Raw genomic sequence first — 18,681 nt, forward strand, 5'->3', positions numbered from 1 at the left:
GCTCTCTGTGGCGGGGAGGGAAGGAACCATCCCAGAGTCGCCTGAGCTATGAGGGATCTTGTGCCAGAGCCTCCTGAGGTGCCCTCGTGAGGGCTGCTTCGGAATCTGTGTCTTCTCCTGTCTCTGCCCCTCCCATGCTCATGCTCTGTCTCTCTGTCTCTCAATAATAAATAAACATAAAAAACTTAAGGAAAATCTACAAATGGAGAATGAGGTCCACTCTTGAAACTTGTTCAAAAAAGAAATGTAAAAAGTGATTTCCGTAAGAACAGTAAGACCTTTATTAGAGTTGCACTACATTATTTCCAGGGTCTCGCGCCTTCCTCCTGGGTGCACACCCAGCACCCTGCCCCGCGGTGGGAGCCCAGTGCTACCTGATTGGTCTTCTGAGTGTTGTGGTGCCAGGGAGTTCAGGGTGGGTGTGGGGCAGGGGTGGGGGGAGGACGTGCCCGGGTCCCCCCCGCCCAGGCTTGCCATGGCCTCAGCTCCCAGGTTCTGCAGGTCACTCCAGGCAAGCTGCCCAGGCCCCCAGGACTAGGCTCTGATAGAGACCACGCACTGAGGACACCCACGATGCCTAGCTGTAGTAGGTGGAAGAGCACACTAATATTCAAGCAGATAAGCAGAAGTTAGGAGTCATCTTAGACCATTGAAGCCTGAGAGGGCCACAGCCTTGTTACATAGGAAGTCGGCCATTCTCCACCATTGTTCACATTCCAGTCAAAGAGCCTCCCGTGGCGCCGTCGCCGAGGGGCTGGGGCAGGTCAGCATGTCACGGACCGATGACCAGCTGCATCTTCTTTGGCTGCATAGAGGACAGAGAGGAAGTGACCCAGAAGTCTGCAGGGAGAGTCTCTGCTGACCCAGCAGCTAAGTCACAAATGTCCTTTGGTCTACATTGTTTTCTCCAAGAAGGTGCCTTCCTAACGTTTTGTCATCATCCAGAAATCCAGACTGATTGGAAATTAAAAAACAAAAGTGTATACTAAAGTTACCAGCCCTTTAAAATGACTTCGCTCTGCAATTGTGTTTACAGGTATTTACCCACATTCCTGACAGCCATCGGGCCCCCTGCCCAGAAGGCAGCCCCAGGGGGTAACGGGAGACAGGGCCACACTTGTGCCAGGACCCTGACTGGGCACATGTCAGCAGAGTCCTGGGCTGCCTGGGCGTGCTCCACGGTCTATGTGAAATCACCCCCCTGCCATAGAAGATACTACCTTTTCGTTTTCCAAATAGTCTTTAAGCTGCAGACAGTGCCACACGCTGGGACAGTCCCACAGCACCCTTGCCCTTGCCCTGTTCTCCTCACAAGCATGTGTTCGTTCTTATGGCAATGACGACAGTCTTAAGTGGTGGTGTGGGAGGAAATCAGTCCTGGTTTTTAGAAGGAGAATGCAACGTTTTGTGTCTTTTCAAATAAATAACTGAAACATTCCCCCGAGCACAGGGCCCTGGATTGCAGTGAGATATCCACTACCCCCAAAACACAATTTACAGGCTCTATTCCCAGGCTGCAGCCAGCGTGTTATGATGTCAAAAATATTTCTGAAGACTATCAGTGTCAAATAGCAAAAATGAAAGAAACCAAACTCCTCATCTCTGTGAAGCTATTGGTTCCTCAATAGCTAATTGGTTTATTTATTTATTTTTTATACTTTTTTTTTTCATTTTTGAAAGAGACAGAAACAGCAAGAGTGGAGCAGGGGCAGAGAGTTCGGGGGAGAGAGAATCCTAAGCAAACTCCCCACTGTCAGCAGTGAGCCCAATGCAAGGCTCAAATTCACCAAGTGTGAGAACATGACCTGTGCTGAAACCAAGACTCAGATGCTTCACTGACTGAGCCACCCAGTCGCCCCTGTTTTTAGAGTTTGAGAGAGAGAGAGAGAGAACGAGTGTGTATGAGGAGAAAGGGGCAGAGAGAAAGGAGGAAGAGGACCCAAAGCAGGCTCCACGCAGAAAGCAGCCAACCCACACTATTTGTTACCTGTGAACTTACAAAAATACCCATTTCGGGGAGCAGTGGGGTGGGACAACCAGAAGGCACTACCACGAATCTTACTGTTTTCATTACAGAAAGTATAAGGATGTGAAAGAAAACACATCAGCAACATCTAAGGGACAGAATTTTCCAGCATGGTTGCAGGAGCAAAAGGTCTACTTTCAGTATCAAACTGCATACAGCAAGGTGGCAACAATCCAAGTTATTGTAAAACACTTTTATATACTTCAAACATAGGGACATTCAAATCAGACCACTGTTGAACAGTCCCTACAAATTTCCATTCCCAGAGAACCAAAAGCCAGAGGGTTCCTACGAATTGTGAGCAGTAACAGAAATAATAACATTTCACCTGAAGTACAACTCAGTGTGCCAGTCATGATCATTATTATGAGTTCTGAGAAGGAGACTACATTGAGGCAGATGGAAAGAAACCAACGGACAAGTCCGGGGGCTGAAGCGGAACGGCCTCTACGGGAAGGGGCTCTGTGGGCCCAGTGTGTACGTGAGGCACCCTACTCCAGACCTCGCAGGCTCTGAGGCACAGAAGAGTGGCCACACGCCTTGCCTGCTGTCCGGTGTATCACAGAGCCCACTGACTTCTGCCCTGGCTCAAGGCCCCGTCCCGTCGTCCCACCATCTCCAATGTACCCCCGTGGCCCACCTCCTGCTCCACCCCGCTAGCCTGCAAACCACCTCTTCTGTTGAAAAGTACCTACTTTTTTTAATCAGTTGTGGGATCACTGGGATATGGTTTCAACCTGCCTCCTTCACCCACTTAACTCTGCTCTGGGACACAGTCAACCCACGTGCGACATGCTCTGCAGTGGAAAGTCCCAGAGAGTTATGCCTGCACCACTCCTCTGTGCCCCCATCCCGGGCATCACAGCGCCTCAGCTGCTTGGTAGCACGCGAAACCCACTGCTGTTACTCGTTGTCAGAATCAAGACCAGTTGAAAGATGTAGTGATCAGACTGCAAAGGTCAGAGTCTATTGAAGAGAAACTCAAACACTACAGGGGAAAGAAACACAGGGGCAGCCTAGTGAGGATGCCAGAGAGATCACCAGCATGAATGACAGGTTCTGAATGCTGGTGACCAGGTCCTCACAGGGGCTGCAGTTACACATAATGTGATGGAGCTTCTGTGTTGAAAGTATCTCGTGGATATTTAGAAGGAGACACTCCTGAAAGCCATGTGACGGAAGTGCTCCCACTGTTCCCAGGTACAGGTGAGAAAACGGAGGCACAGGAATGCTAATATGGACTTTCCCCAGACCTCCAAACCCATCTGTGCAGGAGCCAGGCTCAGACGAAAGTGCTCTGGGGCCACAACCGCACGTGAGCCACAACATATCCTCCCTGCACAACTTCTCAAGGTGCACTGGGAATCCATGTGAGTCCCTTCAAGATTTCATACGTGCTCTACGTCCACCAGGACCCACAGTTTAAGAAGAGCCTCAGGTTCAGTGTGGAGGACATAATACTGCTTTGCAGCCATAGAGTACATTGAGCAAACAAACAGCTACTGCTTTAAAAACAGGTACAGCTGAAAAGTGCTCAGCAAGGTGACAAGCAACACAATGCTTATTTTTTAAAGTTTTTGGTGTTTTTGGGCTTGTCCGCCCAATTTGTGGAGTCCCAGGGCACGCTGGGAAGGGTTTTCAACCTCCAATTCAGCGGCTGTGGGGAAGCAGAGTGATGAAATGGGAGGTGGGGGGTGTCCACAGCCACGTGAGGTCTCCCGACGGGGGAGGGGTCTGCAGGCAGAGAGACCACGGATCTAGAGGAATGATCCCAGTAAGACCTCCCACACACTGGAAACACGCAAGGACACCAACCTGGTCATACAGGCTCATCGCTAGCATGGCTGGGGTGGACTTTTGTTTTCTGGCGAGCAACCAGCGGATGGATTTTATGATGCCCTTCTTCTTGGGGGCGTAATTCAGTGAGTCCTGGCTATTGCTACTGTTGCAGAGGTTGCTCAAGGGGCCATCCCGAGAGCCTGGGGATCTGGGGGACGCACAGGAGAGCATCTTCCACGCGTGCTCGTCACACGACACACCGCCCCACGTGATTAGAAGCACAATCCCCCAGCTTCTAGGGAGGGCTGCACCCTGGGAGCTGACACTCTCTCCCTCCCAAGTATATCTGGAGTCCAAGCACCTTGGGTTGAGAACGCTCGGCACCCCACCCTGGCCGTGACCCGGAAGCACGGAGGACATGCACACCTGAGCCACCCCAGGACGTGGTGTGAGGAACAGAGAGGCTGCTGGAGCTGCCTGGTGGGGGTGGGGGGAAGAGAGCATGGCTCCTGACAGCCCCACAGGGCACAGTGCGACCCAGGGGAGGATCCCTAGGGAACATGTCACCCAGGATCCACCGGGAGGAAAAGGGAGGTCTCAGGATGGCTGGTGTGTACGATCTGAGCAAACGAGGCTGCCCTACAGCCACCAGCATCACAAGACTGTGGTCTTTCCCACCTGCCTTTTGCTCTGCTGGCCACACCCAGGGCACCCAGGCAGGTATCCCAAGAACGCCATGCACGTAAACTCGGTTCATTGGCCTCTCTTTGGAATGGCTGTTCCGACCCTTTCTCCCCCATGTAGAGATCAAAGGTTTCTCAGAGCTGAAAACCAGCGCACAGGCATGTCGCCTACGATGCCTGTGCCCCTTACTTTGTGGCGTCCCTGATGTCCTCGTGGCTGGCCTTGTGCAGTGCCCCTTGCTGCAGCCTGTCCAAGCTCAGGGACCTCTGGGAAGAAGGAGCTGACGGTACACATCGTGTCCTTGCCGTGCTATCTTGTGACTCTTCCTCCAAAGGCAGCAACTGTGGGGTGGAGAGGAGAGTGACATGAGTTCACTGTGCACCCAGACAGAGGAGCACACAGCCCTGAAATCACAGCCAGCAACTCATTTGAAAAAGCTATGAGCTGTGTTTTGGGCAGCGTCCGAAACGACTTCCTAGGATCGGCCTAACGCCATGCGAAAGGGTGGATTTGCGTCCGGGCAGTGGGCCCACTGAGACCCCCAGCCCATCTGCACCGAGGGGTGTACCCTCCCCAGGACCTCCCACCACCAGGAGCCCGGCCACAGAAGGTAGAGGCGGAGACCCAAACCATGTCACCATACACCACGGCCAGCTGAGAAGGAAGGTGTTTGTTTCCTGACGCCATTCAGGGCAAACCCTGGTGAGCACGGAGCCCTCCCATGCACGATTGTCCAAAGCTCTTTGTTTGGGGGAAGTGGAGCGAGCTTGTGGCCTAATCCACTGTCACCTCTGGTGGCGATGCAAGGCTGGAATCTACGGGGACGTGTGTAAAGTGACAAGGCACCCAACCCCCTGACCCCACACTCGGGTCTGACTTCTGCTTCTCGGGGACATTTCGGTTGATGTTACAAACTGATGGACTCATCTGCAGCTTACAGACAGCCTGCTCGACACAGTGGAGACACAGCGTCCCTTGGCTGCCGTCACGACAAATGAACCCCTTCAGACTCCATTTTTCCTTGTGTGACAGGCTGTGGGTCTGCGGCTATGTGGCTGTGGGCCCTGGAAAGGACCGTGGGGCCATGGACCCGCCAGCGTTACGACCCTTGACAGGTCCTGGTGGTGAGGCAGGGCCGGATCTCACGAGACACACGTGTAGGACTGGTGACACAGGCACAGCCAACTGGGTTTGTACCAGGGCCTCCGAAGCTGCATGGGGCTCGGGACACCCATGGCGGTCAGCACCAAGTGGAGCTGAGCTCAGGGAAGACACAAGCTTAACCAACAGCTCCAAAACACCTGCCTCCTCTCCTGATTTCCTGACAATCATCAGACAACAAAAGGCTACCTTAACAGGCTACAAATTATCCACATAAAACCAAACAGGGTCAGACTGGCTCAACACAAGTAGGTTTCATACCCAGGTGGAAGCAAGGATATGGAGAAAACAAACCCAAAAGGGAACAGGACAGGGAGCCACACTAGCGACCAGGCTATGAGGTGAGCAGAGACGGAGGGTTCCGGGAGCACACCCTCCCCTGTGTCACAGCGCAGTCCACACACAGGCCCCCGCCCAGCACTGGGTCCTGCCAGACTTGTGCCTATGGGCCATTTCAGTCTCAACCAAAACGGGAGACTCCCGCCAGGCTGGGAAGTGCAACGCCCGTGCTGGCCCTGTCTGCATGGACCTGACACCCACTGCCCGTACACCTAGACTTCATCCCCCAAAACCTCCAAAGAGCCCTCCAAGTAGCCATCAGTGAGCTGCGGGAGCAGGCCGTCCTGCCTGGGTGTTCATCACACGACCCTCTGTTCCTTGAGAAAGTCTTGCTACCGAAGAAAAGGCAGCACGAGCCAGCAGAATGCAGGGCGTGCTCTGTGCCCCGGCGCCGATGTGAGCTCCTGATCTCTGAGGACCGTGCACCGAGGGGCAGGGTGTGGACACCCCCAGGGCCATGAGCCTTTCGCTGTCCTCCCTTACCAGGAGACCAAAGCAGGAAAAAAAGACGGTGATGAATACACCCCGGTCACAAAACAACCAGGGACCGAACTGGCACTTGAACGCAAGAATTCAACTGAACGGACACACCGTCTGTGCAGTGGAGGGGCTCCCCCAGCTGCCGCCCAGCTCTGTATCAGAGGCACGGCCCTGTCAGCGCATGGCTGGGAAGGTCTGGGATGGGGGTCCGGTCCAGGGAGCAAGGCATCCCAGTTATGAGGCGGACTCTCTGGTCGAGGGTTCCGTCCCGTGGCACGGCGCTTCCCCATGAGAATGGGCACACCCACATCATTGTCCTCTGGACACAGGAGGTGGCCTGTCCCAGCAAGGGCACTGTAAATGGGAGAAGGGCGCCCGAGCAAAGGTGGGGTACGTGGCAGAGTGGTGTCGTGGCCAGTGTTTGCCCTGCAAAGTGTCCTCATGCACAGGACCCAGGCTCTCAGGCTCTGGTTGCACATCTGGAAATGGGCTAACCACACAAGCTGTGGCTCGCGGGGATGTCTGTGAGGGCCAGGTCACAGGATCCTAAACCACTGCACACACCAGGTGGCGAACCCTAAGAGCTCTCTGAATGCTGCTGGCTACGGCTGTCAAAAGTGGTGATCTCAAAATCGAAACTCTATGCCTCTGCTTCAGTAATTTCTCTTCCTAGAAACTTCTATGTCTCATGGAACTAAGTACGCAGCGCAGCGAGCAAGACACAAACGCGAAACAACGGTGAGCTCTGGTGGCCGTCGCAGGTACCGTGGAAACCGCACGCCGCGCTCGAGCTCCCAGTGGCTCCTGTACTTCCCCGCACACGCCAGCCGCTCGTCCTTACCCAGCTGTGGTGCTCACTGTGAAGAGACGGGCACTCTCCCCCACACCACACACAAACACAGCTAGGTTGCACTACGAAACACTTTCGCTTTCTCCGATGCTTCCTTACATCACTAGGCTGACAGAGGCATGCAAAGAAAGGAAGAGAAATCAGATTTACTGCACACTTGGAAGCTACAATTTCCAAGACCAAACGAGGCAAACATATTTTAAAGAGAACAACAGGACGGATATAACTGAGAGAAGATTTAGAAACAACCACGCCTGGAAGCAGCACTTTGTTCCACCACACATCTGAATGTAATAGGTTATTCGACATTTACCAGAGACACTACCAATTATCACTCAGGGATGGAAAACTCCATTACAACATACACGACTTATTAAAACATGGCATCTTGTAGAACAGAGACATCTAACAGGTGCCTATTCGAAACTTTCCTGTAACTGTTCTCCTTGTTGAAAACCAAGTTACACTTTTACAGTATCACCCTAGGGGATGCCGAAGTTCCCGCAACACCTTGGATAACACCAAACAAACCCACTCTGTTAATGCCCTGCTGGACGTGAATGTGAAATCTTGACCTAGAATTTGATTGACAGCCTCTCACAAATCACTGTGCTGGTTACAGGAGGGTGTCCTGGGCAGGTACGTGATAAAAACGGGCTCAGGGGCAGGTGCCGGCTTCACGTTGTAGGAGTCCTGAGTTTCAGTGTAGAAGGCAGTACTTGTGCTCAGTAAGCCCGTGAGATTTGGAGTCCTGAACACGAGTGTCGGCACCGCAAAGCGTGCTGTCTGTATCGAGCTTCCGTTCGTCTATGCTCAGTGCCTTATCTCTTTTGAAGAAACACTTCGTTTACAAATTATTATCTGGATCATACCCGTATCCACCTGTACTATACAGTGATACGCTAACGACAATTTATGACTATTGGGGCAAAACCCCACTCTCTAATGACAAATGAAGATACAGGAGAAACAACACGAGCCAGCCACGAGTGACCACAGACGCTCCAGGGCAAAACAGCAAAATGACAAAACACAAACCACAGAACTTTTACCCTGTGTCTCCTTCCAGCTAGCACTGCGTCTCTGCTCCCAACCAGAGTTCAAGTCCTCCAGAAAGCTGCCCCTACTGTGTCTACACAGACTCTGGAACTCTGGCGAGTGGGCTTTAGCGCAAGGGCTCCTGGACCAGACCACCGTGGTCCTCGGCCTCCACCTTGCCTGGCCCCACCCAGCACGACCAGGCCACCGGGCTCCCTTTCCCTGAGCACCTGGCTCACTGAGACCAAGCTCACCGCTTGGTCTCTGCCAGTTCTGTCTCTCTCTCTCCACTGCCACACTGGGCAGTGCCCAGAGAGCCACCCTTGCACTCTGGGGCTATCCACAGGTGCCCATCTAGGGACTTGTCAATCATCTGTCAAACAGAAATAGATAACTAACACACATATCACCTTTTACTTCCCATTCGCTGCTGGTCTCCCCTCACTACACTGTGCACACATAGGGGTGCAGGCCTCTCCTCTGACTTTTTATCTATTTATTGTTTTCTTTGTTTTATTTCAAGTGGGGGAGGAGCAGAGAGAGGGAGAGAGAGACAATCCCAAGCAGGCTCCAGGCGTGGTCAGCACAGAGCCCCATGCGGGGCTGCGGGGCTCCGGGTCTCGATCTCACAAACCCAGAGATCGTGACATGAGCAGAAATCAGCAGTCGGACGCTTGACCAACTGAGCCACCCGGCGCCCCTCATCTGGGTTTTTCAGTCATGCTGCACCCTAGCTCTGGGACGATATCTGCACCAAACTTGTTCCATGACTACAGGTGCTCAAAACTTACACAAATATATAAAAATATACGCAGCTGAAGAGACAAAGGACAAAATACTTAAACTCCAAAGGTGAATTCTTTGTTGTTCAAGGATGAATACACATGTTCATTTAACCTTCATTAGCGTTTCAAACCCTTACTAATTTGCATTGTGCTGTGCTTAACACAAGGTCCTATGTGAATCCACATTGCTACTTTATACAAAGAAAGAACAAAAGCTCTCAAAAGTAAATTCTAAGGCAGCAAAAGAAGAATGGGGGAAGGGGAAAAGAGAAAGCAGCCTATCAGTCCTTTAGTTCCAGAAGAGCCTCACAGACAGAGGAAAAGGCAGGTGACATTGGAGCAGGCAGGTGGGTCCCACGAGAGCCCCCAGAGGATGGAGGTCCTTGCCTTGGAAGGCTCATGTCGCAGACGGGCCACACGGCCTTTCCGGTGGCGCCGCAACACCGCGCTGCTGCTGCTGCTGCTGCTGCTGCTGGCATCCGTGGGGCTGTCCGCCAGACGGAACCTGGAAGCTGGGATGCTGCCGACGTGCGTCCGCCTGAAATATGGAGGAAAACAATCAAAAAAACACGCACACACACACCAAGGTTGTTATCTAAAGAAAAGTGGACTTTGTCAGCCAGGCCAGAACCCGTCCATTGGGAAAATGAGGTCACAGTAAAAGGTCTCCAAGGAAGGCGTCTTTGCCCCTGGCTCCAGTGCAAGCCCGCTAGCCAGGCCCTGTGGAGACAGGGTCTCCTGGGCCCAATAGGTGCAACGCATCCCCACGGCCCAGACGCCCCCGAGGTGGAGCAGCGCCTGCCCCCAGTCAAGCTGTCGTCCTGCGTGTCTGCACCACCTCCTGCCCAACTGACCGGAAAGCACTCCTATATATCCCTCTGGCCTTCACCTGCCATCGGCCCACGTGTGCCAAGGCCCTTGCTGTGATGCCAGGTGACCCCAGGTTTTCCTCCACTAGCCACTATCGGGCGCCCCAGGGGCAGTCGCAGCAGGATCCTCGGGAACCACACCTCGCAGCTCCCGTACACAGGAGGTGGCAATGCGCCCGGTGTTTCCAAGGCAAAAGCGTCTCTGGCCTCTGTGCAGTTAGACTAACAGACAAATATCCCCCTTGGCCACAGAAGTCTCCAGAAAAGTTCCATGGAGCCCCGAGCCCCTAGGGTGGAGTCACTTAATTGGGCTGTCAGCTGCTCCCCTCAGCAAAGGCTCTGGGCACGAAGCTCGGGGCAGCAGCTGTGAAAGAGCACCGGCCAGCGCACGTGCCCGGCCTCAGCCACGGGCTCATCCTCCACAATTGAACCCTGCACGGGAGTCCAGTGGCTCCTTGCTCTCTGGAAAAGAAGAGAGGCTGCCTTCCATTTCACCAATCCTTATGGTCTCGGGAGACAGAACACACCCATCTGATTCACATCAACTAAAGAGGGGGCCCCTGGCGTCACCCCTTGTGGCCTGGAGACAGAGCCACCACGACAGGGCGTCTCCTCTGTGGTGCTTCAAGCTCTTCTCTGCGGCCTTTCAAGAAACGTCATTGACACGTGCTGCCTCAGGGTACTGATAGCTTCTAAGACAGCCAAGTCGGGACTGCCCGCTGGCCACAACCACCTTCCCCTCCTCTGGTCCCCCCATTCCCAGAACAACTGCTCACCTGAGCTCAGGTGGTCTAGCTTCACCGCTGTGGGGCCACGACACATCGCCAATTGGGGAGAGCCACACACGCCACCCCCATGGGACCTGGCATGGTTCATGGCTCCACCGAGGTTCGCGTGTGTCCCCTGACTCTGACACCCTATCTCAGGCTCCCTGGCTCCCGACCCCACCACCCTGCACCCAGTCCTATCCCAGAGCTCTCTCCCATCTGCCCGGCCTGCCTGTGGAAGTGGGTCTGACACCTTTCTTTTCTTCTGCAACCCAGACCATCATCCTGCTAGAGGAGGACACAAACAAAAGATGTGGCTGTGAGGTCGTGCCAGGAGGGCCCAGCTGTCCAGCCTGCCTGCCACCTTCTCAGTCTCGTCCCCACGGCCTCTGGCCGCTCACGGCGACACAGCTCCCAGCAGCCTCTCTTCTGCCACCACACGAGAGAGCACTTTGGGAGACGGCTTCAAACAGACCCTGTTCCTCAGCCAGTCTCCTGCCCGGGGTCTTGTGACCACAAGGCCACCTGTGACCGCGGCCAATGCCTCCGCAACCATGGGAGCACTGCGATCCTCTCTATCCTTCTCCTTGGCCAGCTCCCCTCAGGCGGGTGACGGGCCTGGACATCCCTCTTATGGCAACTGCCCCAGGGTGCCACCCTCCAGGGGCCTGCACAGCCCCTTCCCTTGAGAACTCCAACATGCACTCGAGTGGCCTGCACCGCATCCACTGTTTGCTCCCTTGGCCTCCTCACACATACCCGTCTTCAAGCCCTGGAATGGTGACGCTCAGCACACTGGCGTCTTGCTGGCGAGGATCTCCGTCAGCCAACCAAGAGGCTGCTCTGTGCCTGGATCTTCCTGGGTGCTTCTCTCTCTGGACACACATTCGCTGTGCCACCAGTAGTTCCGTGGACAGGGAGGGCCGCTTGTGACTCTACCTGCACTGACTTCTCTCTCCTACAAGCAGGCTCAACAAGGACAGCCACAGCACACCCTCGACTCTCCCGAGAGCCCCCGACGGCAGCCGCACAGACCCCAGTGAGGCCTGAGTGGGCCTGCCTTTGGAGCAGGAGCCTCCTTCCTGCACCTAAGGGGGCCCAGTCAGCTACTCGAGGCACTGTCACACCAGAATGACTCTCACATGGTACCCATTTCCTACAAAGAAGCAAGCAAACCTTTTAATACCTCGCTGACAATTACTGTCTGCAGGACGCAGCTCACAAGCCGGTTGACCCACCCCCTCACAGGCGACTCACCAACGTCCCAACAGATTTACAGCGATTACATGTCATTCTCCAGTCTTTTCAAACATATAAGAAACTGCGAGCACTGCGCTAACCCCACCAATGTCAAGGTGACCTTCACAACCATGGCCACGTGTGCACTCCCATGGTGACCCCACTGGCGTTGCGGAAGGGACCATAGCTTCCAGGGATGCTGGGCCGAACCTGGCACGCTGGACCCCTCCTAGCCCCACACCATCACTGCCACACTCGGTGGAGGGAGGCCGCAAAGAAACCCACCCAAACACGAACAGAACTTGCCCTAACTTCCACTCCTCCTCCCATGGCTGCAAGCTCTGTCATGCCTCCCGGTCTCCTGAGATTCCAAACCTAACCTCTGGAATGAGGTTGTACTTCTCCCTCTTGCCAACTACTAAGCTACCGGCTCCCTGAGCTACATCCAGTCACTCTGCCCATTCGGCCAAAGGATTCCTCTGGAAGATACACAGCAGGTGCCAACATAGGTGTTTGTGAGGTGGTTCATGTTAGGCACGGTGAAGGGCAGTGTCCCCCCCAGCCCCGCCCCATCATCAGTTAGCCGGTCCCTGGAAAATGGATCGCGTCAGACTACAACACACTCAGGGTTATTGTGTGTAACTCTGATCCGGTTCGGGTCATACCATAGCACACCCACGGTTCTACTTTCGAACCATGAGCTGGTTCATGTCATACTGGTGACAGAGGGAAGCCGCCCCCAGCCGCATCTCAAACAGATGTGTGAACCGGGAAGTGTCATACCCGTGGTGAAGCGAAGAGCCTCTCATTCTTGCCCACTTTAATACGGCCCTCAGTGCTTCCATGTTTCGTAGAAGGTTTTCCTGCAAAGCAGCAAATGACAACGACACTCACTGCAAGCAAGGTTAACTATTCTTTGCATCAATAGTCCGTTCAACACAGAGCACAATCTGGTAGTGGCCAGAGGAAAGTAGAGTAGGGGCGGTGGGCAAAAGAGATGATGGTGACTAGGAGGCATCAGCATCCAGATATCAAATAAGGCCGTCTCGGGGATGAAAAGCACAGTACAGGGAATACGGTCTGTGATACCCTAAGGACTCTGTATGGTGACACACGGTGACCACAGTGATGGTGACGAGCAAAGAGTCACGTGTGCAATTGTTGAAACCGTATGCTGTCTACTTGAAACTGATACAACACTGTAGGTTCATTAGAAAACAAGAACAAATGGAAAACACTACTAGCATCAAGTGTGCTGAAATGCTGACCATCATAACCACGATGGGTAAATTCAGCAGTAACAAACCCCAAGACCATTCTCTCCAAGAGTCCTCCAGGAAACACCCGGATCCCACGTGAACGTCCTAAACCCTACTGAACAGTTAGGTCTCAGGCATAGCAAGGTTACAGAGGAGAAACACCGAGCCACTAGGACTTCTTCCTAATTATGTAGAGAGGAGCAGGACTTTCTGGGCGGTGGGGGAATAGCCCTTCTGTGCAATAGGCACGTGGTCCGTCGTGGACCCTCTGCAGCCCAGCCTCACGTCTGCACACGCAGCACCAGGGAGCAAAACCGACGAGGAGTTTCGGTCACACAACTACCCCCTAGGCAGTGCCGTCCCAGGCCGGAGACACCACCGCATGTGGCTAACTGAACGCCTAAAATGGGGCTGGTGCCGACCACAGGGGATGGAACTGTGAGATGCCCCGTGGTTTGCAAGGACTGAATGTGGAAAAACATTTTAGAGTAGCTCCTTCATGTCTACACTATTTACATGATACAATAACATGTTGCCTGCATCAGGCTGCATGAAAACTAACATCACCCGTCTGTCTGACCATTTCAAATGCAGCCTCGAGAACCCTTGGGATGACACCCGTGTCACCTTTTACCTTCCTGCTGGGCAACGCCGCACTCAAAGAAAGGTTTACGCGAACATTTTAGCTTTCGAGCGAACCCCCGAAGGAACTCAGAAATCTGAACCCCATAGGCTGCTCGGCACCAACTCTGCCACATGCGTGCCATTCAGACTTGCGAGCGTGGGGCCGCTCGAAAGCACAGTGTTGGCTCACCTTGGAGGAAGTGTGAGCCCCAGAGGTCACCTGCTCCTCTCCAGTCTCAACCGATCACTGAATGATTGAGAGATGCAAATACCTTCTCATGTTGCGTTTCTTATAACTGTTTTTTCAGATTGCCAACTTCTCCTAACAGAGTCTTCTGAGAAAGGTACACACAGTCCTTTAGTGTTGATTCTTTCAAACGTTCCACATGCTAGAGCATGCCGACGTTTCTCTTTACCATGACGCAGCACCACAGACAAGGCATGGAGCGGATGACCATACCAACGAACTGGGTCACATGACCACAGAGTGAAATGCTGTCTGTGAAACTGCAGTAACAGCCTTTACTCATACTTTGTCCATGTACAATTTCTTCCCGGATCACTGTCTGACTGTAAGTATGACAAGTTCCTAAGTTCACTTGCAGCAGGTACACTGGTTGGTACTAGCTTTTACGGTCTGTGATGCCTCAGTCACTTGGGAAACCTGACCTAAGTTTCGTACATATACTTCCAATCTCACATACAGCTATTCTACCGAAAGGCTGGCCCCAGTGATCAAGGTAGAACCTCATGTGGGGTATAATAACGCATCTCATAATGGGTTTTACCCAAAACAAGTGTGTCGTGGAATTAGCATTGCTCACTGGTGTCTCCAAGTGCCAATCTTAGGGAAGATTCTGGGCTCATCTACAGGGACACAGGTGTCACCAGAACCGGTAGTATCAGGTCCGCATTCAACTGTCCCCACCAGAGCTTCTCTCACAGAGATGCTATGATACTGCTCCCCTCCCGTTACACCTCAAGTGTATCCGTTATGATGGTGTAAGAGTCCAGGCTTCGACTCTTTGCAACCCAGATGAAAAGAGGGAAGGCAGGAGATGGAACAGGAGAAACTCTGTTTTCAGCTGGTTAAATGCCTGACAGAACTGTGCACTCCTACCTGTCGTTCTGCACAAAAGAGGTAGAAATTAGCTCCCCAGACAAGAACCAGGCTGAAGGTTCCAGCACAGGGGTGGCAAACGAGGGCCTGCCGACCACATCCAGCCACCGCCGGGTCCTCTCAACAAAGGGTTATAGGCACCCGGCCCCTCCCCTTAGTTATATACTGCCTATGGCTGTTTCTGTACCCTTCTTTGATTAGCATGAAGCTAGCTTACTCCTTACGTCTCAGTTAGGAAAAGCCTAAAATACTTACTCTCGGGTCGTCCCCAGACCATACTCCTCTTCTAGACAGTGAGACGCACCTTCCCGCACACATACGTCGGGCAGGGTCAGGACACTGGGAACTTAACGTAGGCAGTGGGTAACAGCCTGCAGTTTTTCCGCGTGAAAGAATCATTTCTACTTTCTGCAGTGGCTGTTAGCCTCTGCTCCACGCTGCTCCTCAGGATCACAACGTGAGCGTCTCCTCTGTGAGGACGGGGGCACTCAGCCACTGCCTCTCATGTCCTACCTTATCTTCCGCAGCAGCCATTCTCTCTTTTAGATGATGCTGAAGTCGCTTGTCAGATTCATAAAGGAGCTTGTCAATAGTGCCGGACAGATGTTGATTAGTCTCTTCCTTCAGTTTTTCTCTCTGCCTTACCTAAAAGAGAAGACGCAGACTTCAAGCCAAAGTGCAAACACCGGCTCAGGCGTGCGAATGACCAGCGGTGTGACCCACACGCACGCCATCCTCAGCTGCCCCTTCCCACGGCACTCTTTGGCGTGCTTGTGCGTCACTGCCAGCACCGACCTAGCGGGGCACAGAAACGCAGGAACCTGCTTCCCAGGGGTCATCACTTAGCAGGTCCCTTTGTTTCTGGGAAACAAAACACGCATGGGCCCTCACGAATGTCCTCATTATTAGCTCTCAGATGGGCTCAGGAGGCAGATGTACATGCAGGAAAGAGCATATTCTTAAGGGGATCAGCTGATCTACACACGGGAGGAGGAATATTCCGGGGCGGACACAGAAGCTCGGATCTGGCCTCAGGGGGAAAGAAATGAATCCATTGACAAAACCGAAAGATGAAAAAAATTCCCCTTGGGAAAGATTCAGTGGTGAGAAAGACTTTCACCTGTTTTTCGTGAAATTCACACATCTCCTGAACGTTTTGTAATGGAAACTTGTATTTACCTCAAGTAATTTCCGAACGTAACCGCAAAGTTCACGGGGCTGTGTTTTATAGAACTCTCATCAATCGTATGGTTTAAAAACTTGTTTCTACCGCATATCCTGAATTAACCCAAAACAGAAGCGGCGAGGACAGGCCGGCAGGATTCAGGGGCTCCTGCCGGGCGCAGGGCCGTGGGGTATGGAGTACACATGTGCCCTGCCGTCGGGGGGCCCAGGGAGGAGGAAAAGCCCACAGGACACACCCGCAGGCTAGGCAATGGACAGTCCCTCCAGGCTCGGGCTTCCTCATCTCTAAGCCACACCTGCTGGCACCTCTTTCCTTGGGAGCAGGCAACAGAAAGCACGAACACCACACCTCACATGCAGCAATGGCCATCACTTGGAAAAGTCCCTGTCCACCCCACAAGAAGGGATCAGCACCCAAGTATTTTTCAAGCAAAGCAGCTTAAAAGTGTCCTTGCAATTGTCTCAGTTATAATAGAATCCTTATCTCAACACCTGTCCCTCCAAACTACCATACAGTCCTAAAGGCAATGAAGTGCACTCTAAGTACGTGAGGTCGAATTCTCGGCCCAAGAGGCTAGCGTCTGGTTGTGCTCGCTTGTGTGCATGTGTCATGGCGGGCTGGGGTCGGCCAACCCGAGCCGTCACGCTGGCATCAGAAGCTTCACTCCACGGAAACTCATGTTTTATTCTCTGACCCTGAGGGCCAAGCACACGAGCTTCTGGTGTAAGTTAAGGGTGAGGGTTTTGAGTTTTCTGGTGAAACCCGATGGCCTTGGATGGACGTCCCAAGTTGGGGAGGCTGCTGCCTGCTCTGTCTCCTGGGTGTTTCATGTTGACGTCTGACCAGCTCCCACAGGGAAAAATCTCAGGGGATTCAAGGGATAGGGGCCTCCCTTTCATCAAGGCTCGATTACGCTATTCCTCTTCTTAGGAACATCAACCCTGACCTGTGCCTTTACATCTCAAATACAAATTCAGGATGTGGAGACCAAGGTCAGGCCCATGACCAGATTTCAGGACCTCGGTGTCATGTCCTAAGGAAGGAGACCCCTCCTCTAGGCTGCCCTACCCCAGGCCAGTACCTCCGCTTTGGCCAAGGGACACCCACGACGTCCCACGTCAACCGTGAGTAGCTGCTAATGAGCTGGTGGGCACGGTGGGCTGTGCAGGTGCCTCCAACCCTAGGCGGCACTGCCTACGGGGCCCCAGCGTCCAGAGAACATTGTCCACAGGCTAGGAGTGTTCACTAGCATCCAACTCGCACAAGAGTGCACTGTACCCCTGATGGGATCGAGAAGGGGCCTGGCGTCCACGTGGGGAGAAGTGGGAAACAAGGGACCACTCCCTACCCCCACACCCCCAGCCTGCGCCTCATCCTCAATCACTGCCAGGTGCGCGGCTGCTCCGCCCGGACACGTACCCGCTGCAGTTCTTGGTTCTTTTCCTCCAGCTGGGCCTCCATCTGGCGCAGCCTTTCCTCGATGTTGCCACGCCTCTGCTCGGCCTGTGGGCGACAGCGGGGTCAGAAGAGCTGGCTGCGACACACCACATGCTGTGCCTACGCACGACATGCTGTGAGCGGCCTTCTGCCTGCTCACAGTCCCTACAGGCCTCATGCGTGCCAATGGGAAACAGTGGGCTTCCTTGCTGGTGACCAGGGGTAGGCAACGGTCTCGTCCCCACCCCGGGTCCGGATCCTTGGACGGTGCCTCGTCCCCCGGGAGACACCCCTGTCCACTCAGCACGGACAGGAGGAAGCAGCAAGCGGAAAGAGCAAACAGGCGTGCTGCCTTCCTAAGCTGGGAAGTTACTTCCCATAGTTGAGCTTCCTCAGCAGCAGAGTGTCCAAAGACAAAGGGTTCTGCTACGTGGCTGACCAAGACAGGAGAGAGGACAGTAGAGAAAAGAAACGGAGACTTGACATGCAGATCACGAAGGAGGAGAGGCTCTGTTGGAGCCTGGGCCTGTGGGCGCCCAATGCCGCCTGCCCGACTTGATGGCAGCCTTGAGGGTCAGCATCCCATGACGACCCCACCCCCTTCCCACCGGGACCCTCACTGCACTGGAACCGGTGACACAGAAGCACCGACAGGCTCCCTGCTACAGGTTCCCTCAGCCCCGGGTCCGGAAGGACGGACTGGCTGCCCAGTCATGTGCTCCCTCGTCCTGTGTGCATCACTCGATCCCAGCACAGACTACATCATGTCTGGAAACTACCTCTTCAACTGCTGCCTTCCTCTGTGGGTGGTGAGGGCTGTGAGAACTGGGAGGGCAGGGACTGTGTCTGGCACCTTCCTCAACTCTATTTGTGGAATCTCCGAGTGAATTCCTTAAAGATTTATTTCTTACAGGGGTGTCTGGGTGGCTCAGTCAGTCGGATTCTGACTCTTGGCTTCAGCTCAGGTCATGAACTCAAGGTTTGGGCGTTCGAGCCCTGTGTCAGGCTCTGTACTGATAGCATGGAGCCTACTTGGCA

The 18,681-nt window shown here is 53.8% G+C and overlaps 1 protein-coding gene across 1 annotated transcript in view; it reads right to left on the reverse strand.

Moving 5' to 3' along the window:
• Nucleotides 1-257: 257 nt before the first annotated feature.
• Nucleotides 258-18,681, reverse strand: part of LOC125147575 (liprin-alpha-1-like) — a 107,391-nt gene continuing 88,967 nt past the window's right edge. The window contains exons 11-14 of the mRNA XM_047824666.1: nucleotides 9,530-9,680; nucleotides 4,679-4,830; nucleotides 3,842-4,013; nucleotides 258-805 (exon numbers count right to left, since the gene is read on the reverse strand). Of these exons, the coding sequence (XP_047680622.1) occupies nucleotides 773-805; nucleotides 3,842-4,013; nucleotides 4,679-4,830; nucleotides 9,530-9,680 (508 nt within the window). The 3' untranslated portion in view covers nucleotides 258-772. The remainder of the gene's footprint in view (nucleotides 806-3,841; nucleotides 4,014-4,678; nucleotides 4,831-9,529; nucleotides 9,681-18,681) is intronic.

Source organism: Prionailurus viverrinus, chromosome D2 (genome assembly GCF_022837055.1).
Source record: "Prionailurus viverrinus isolate Anna chromosome D2, UM_Priviv_1.0, whole genome shotgun sequence".
NCBI classification, from domain to species: domain Eukaryota; kingdom Metazoa; phylum Chordata; class Mammalia; order Carnivora; family Felidae; genus Prionailurus; species Prionailurus viverrinus.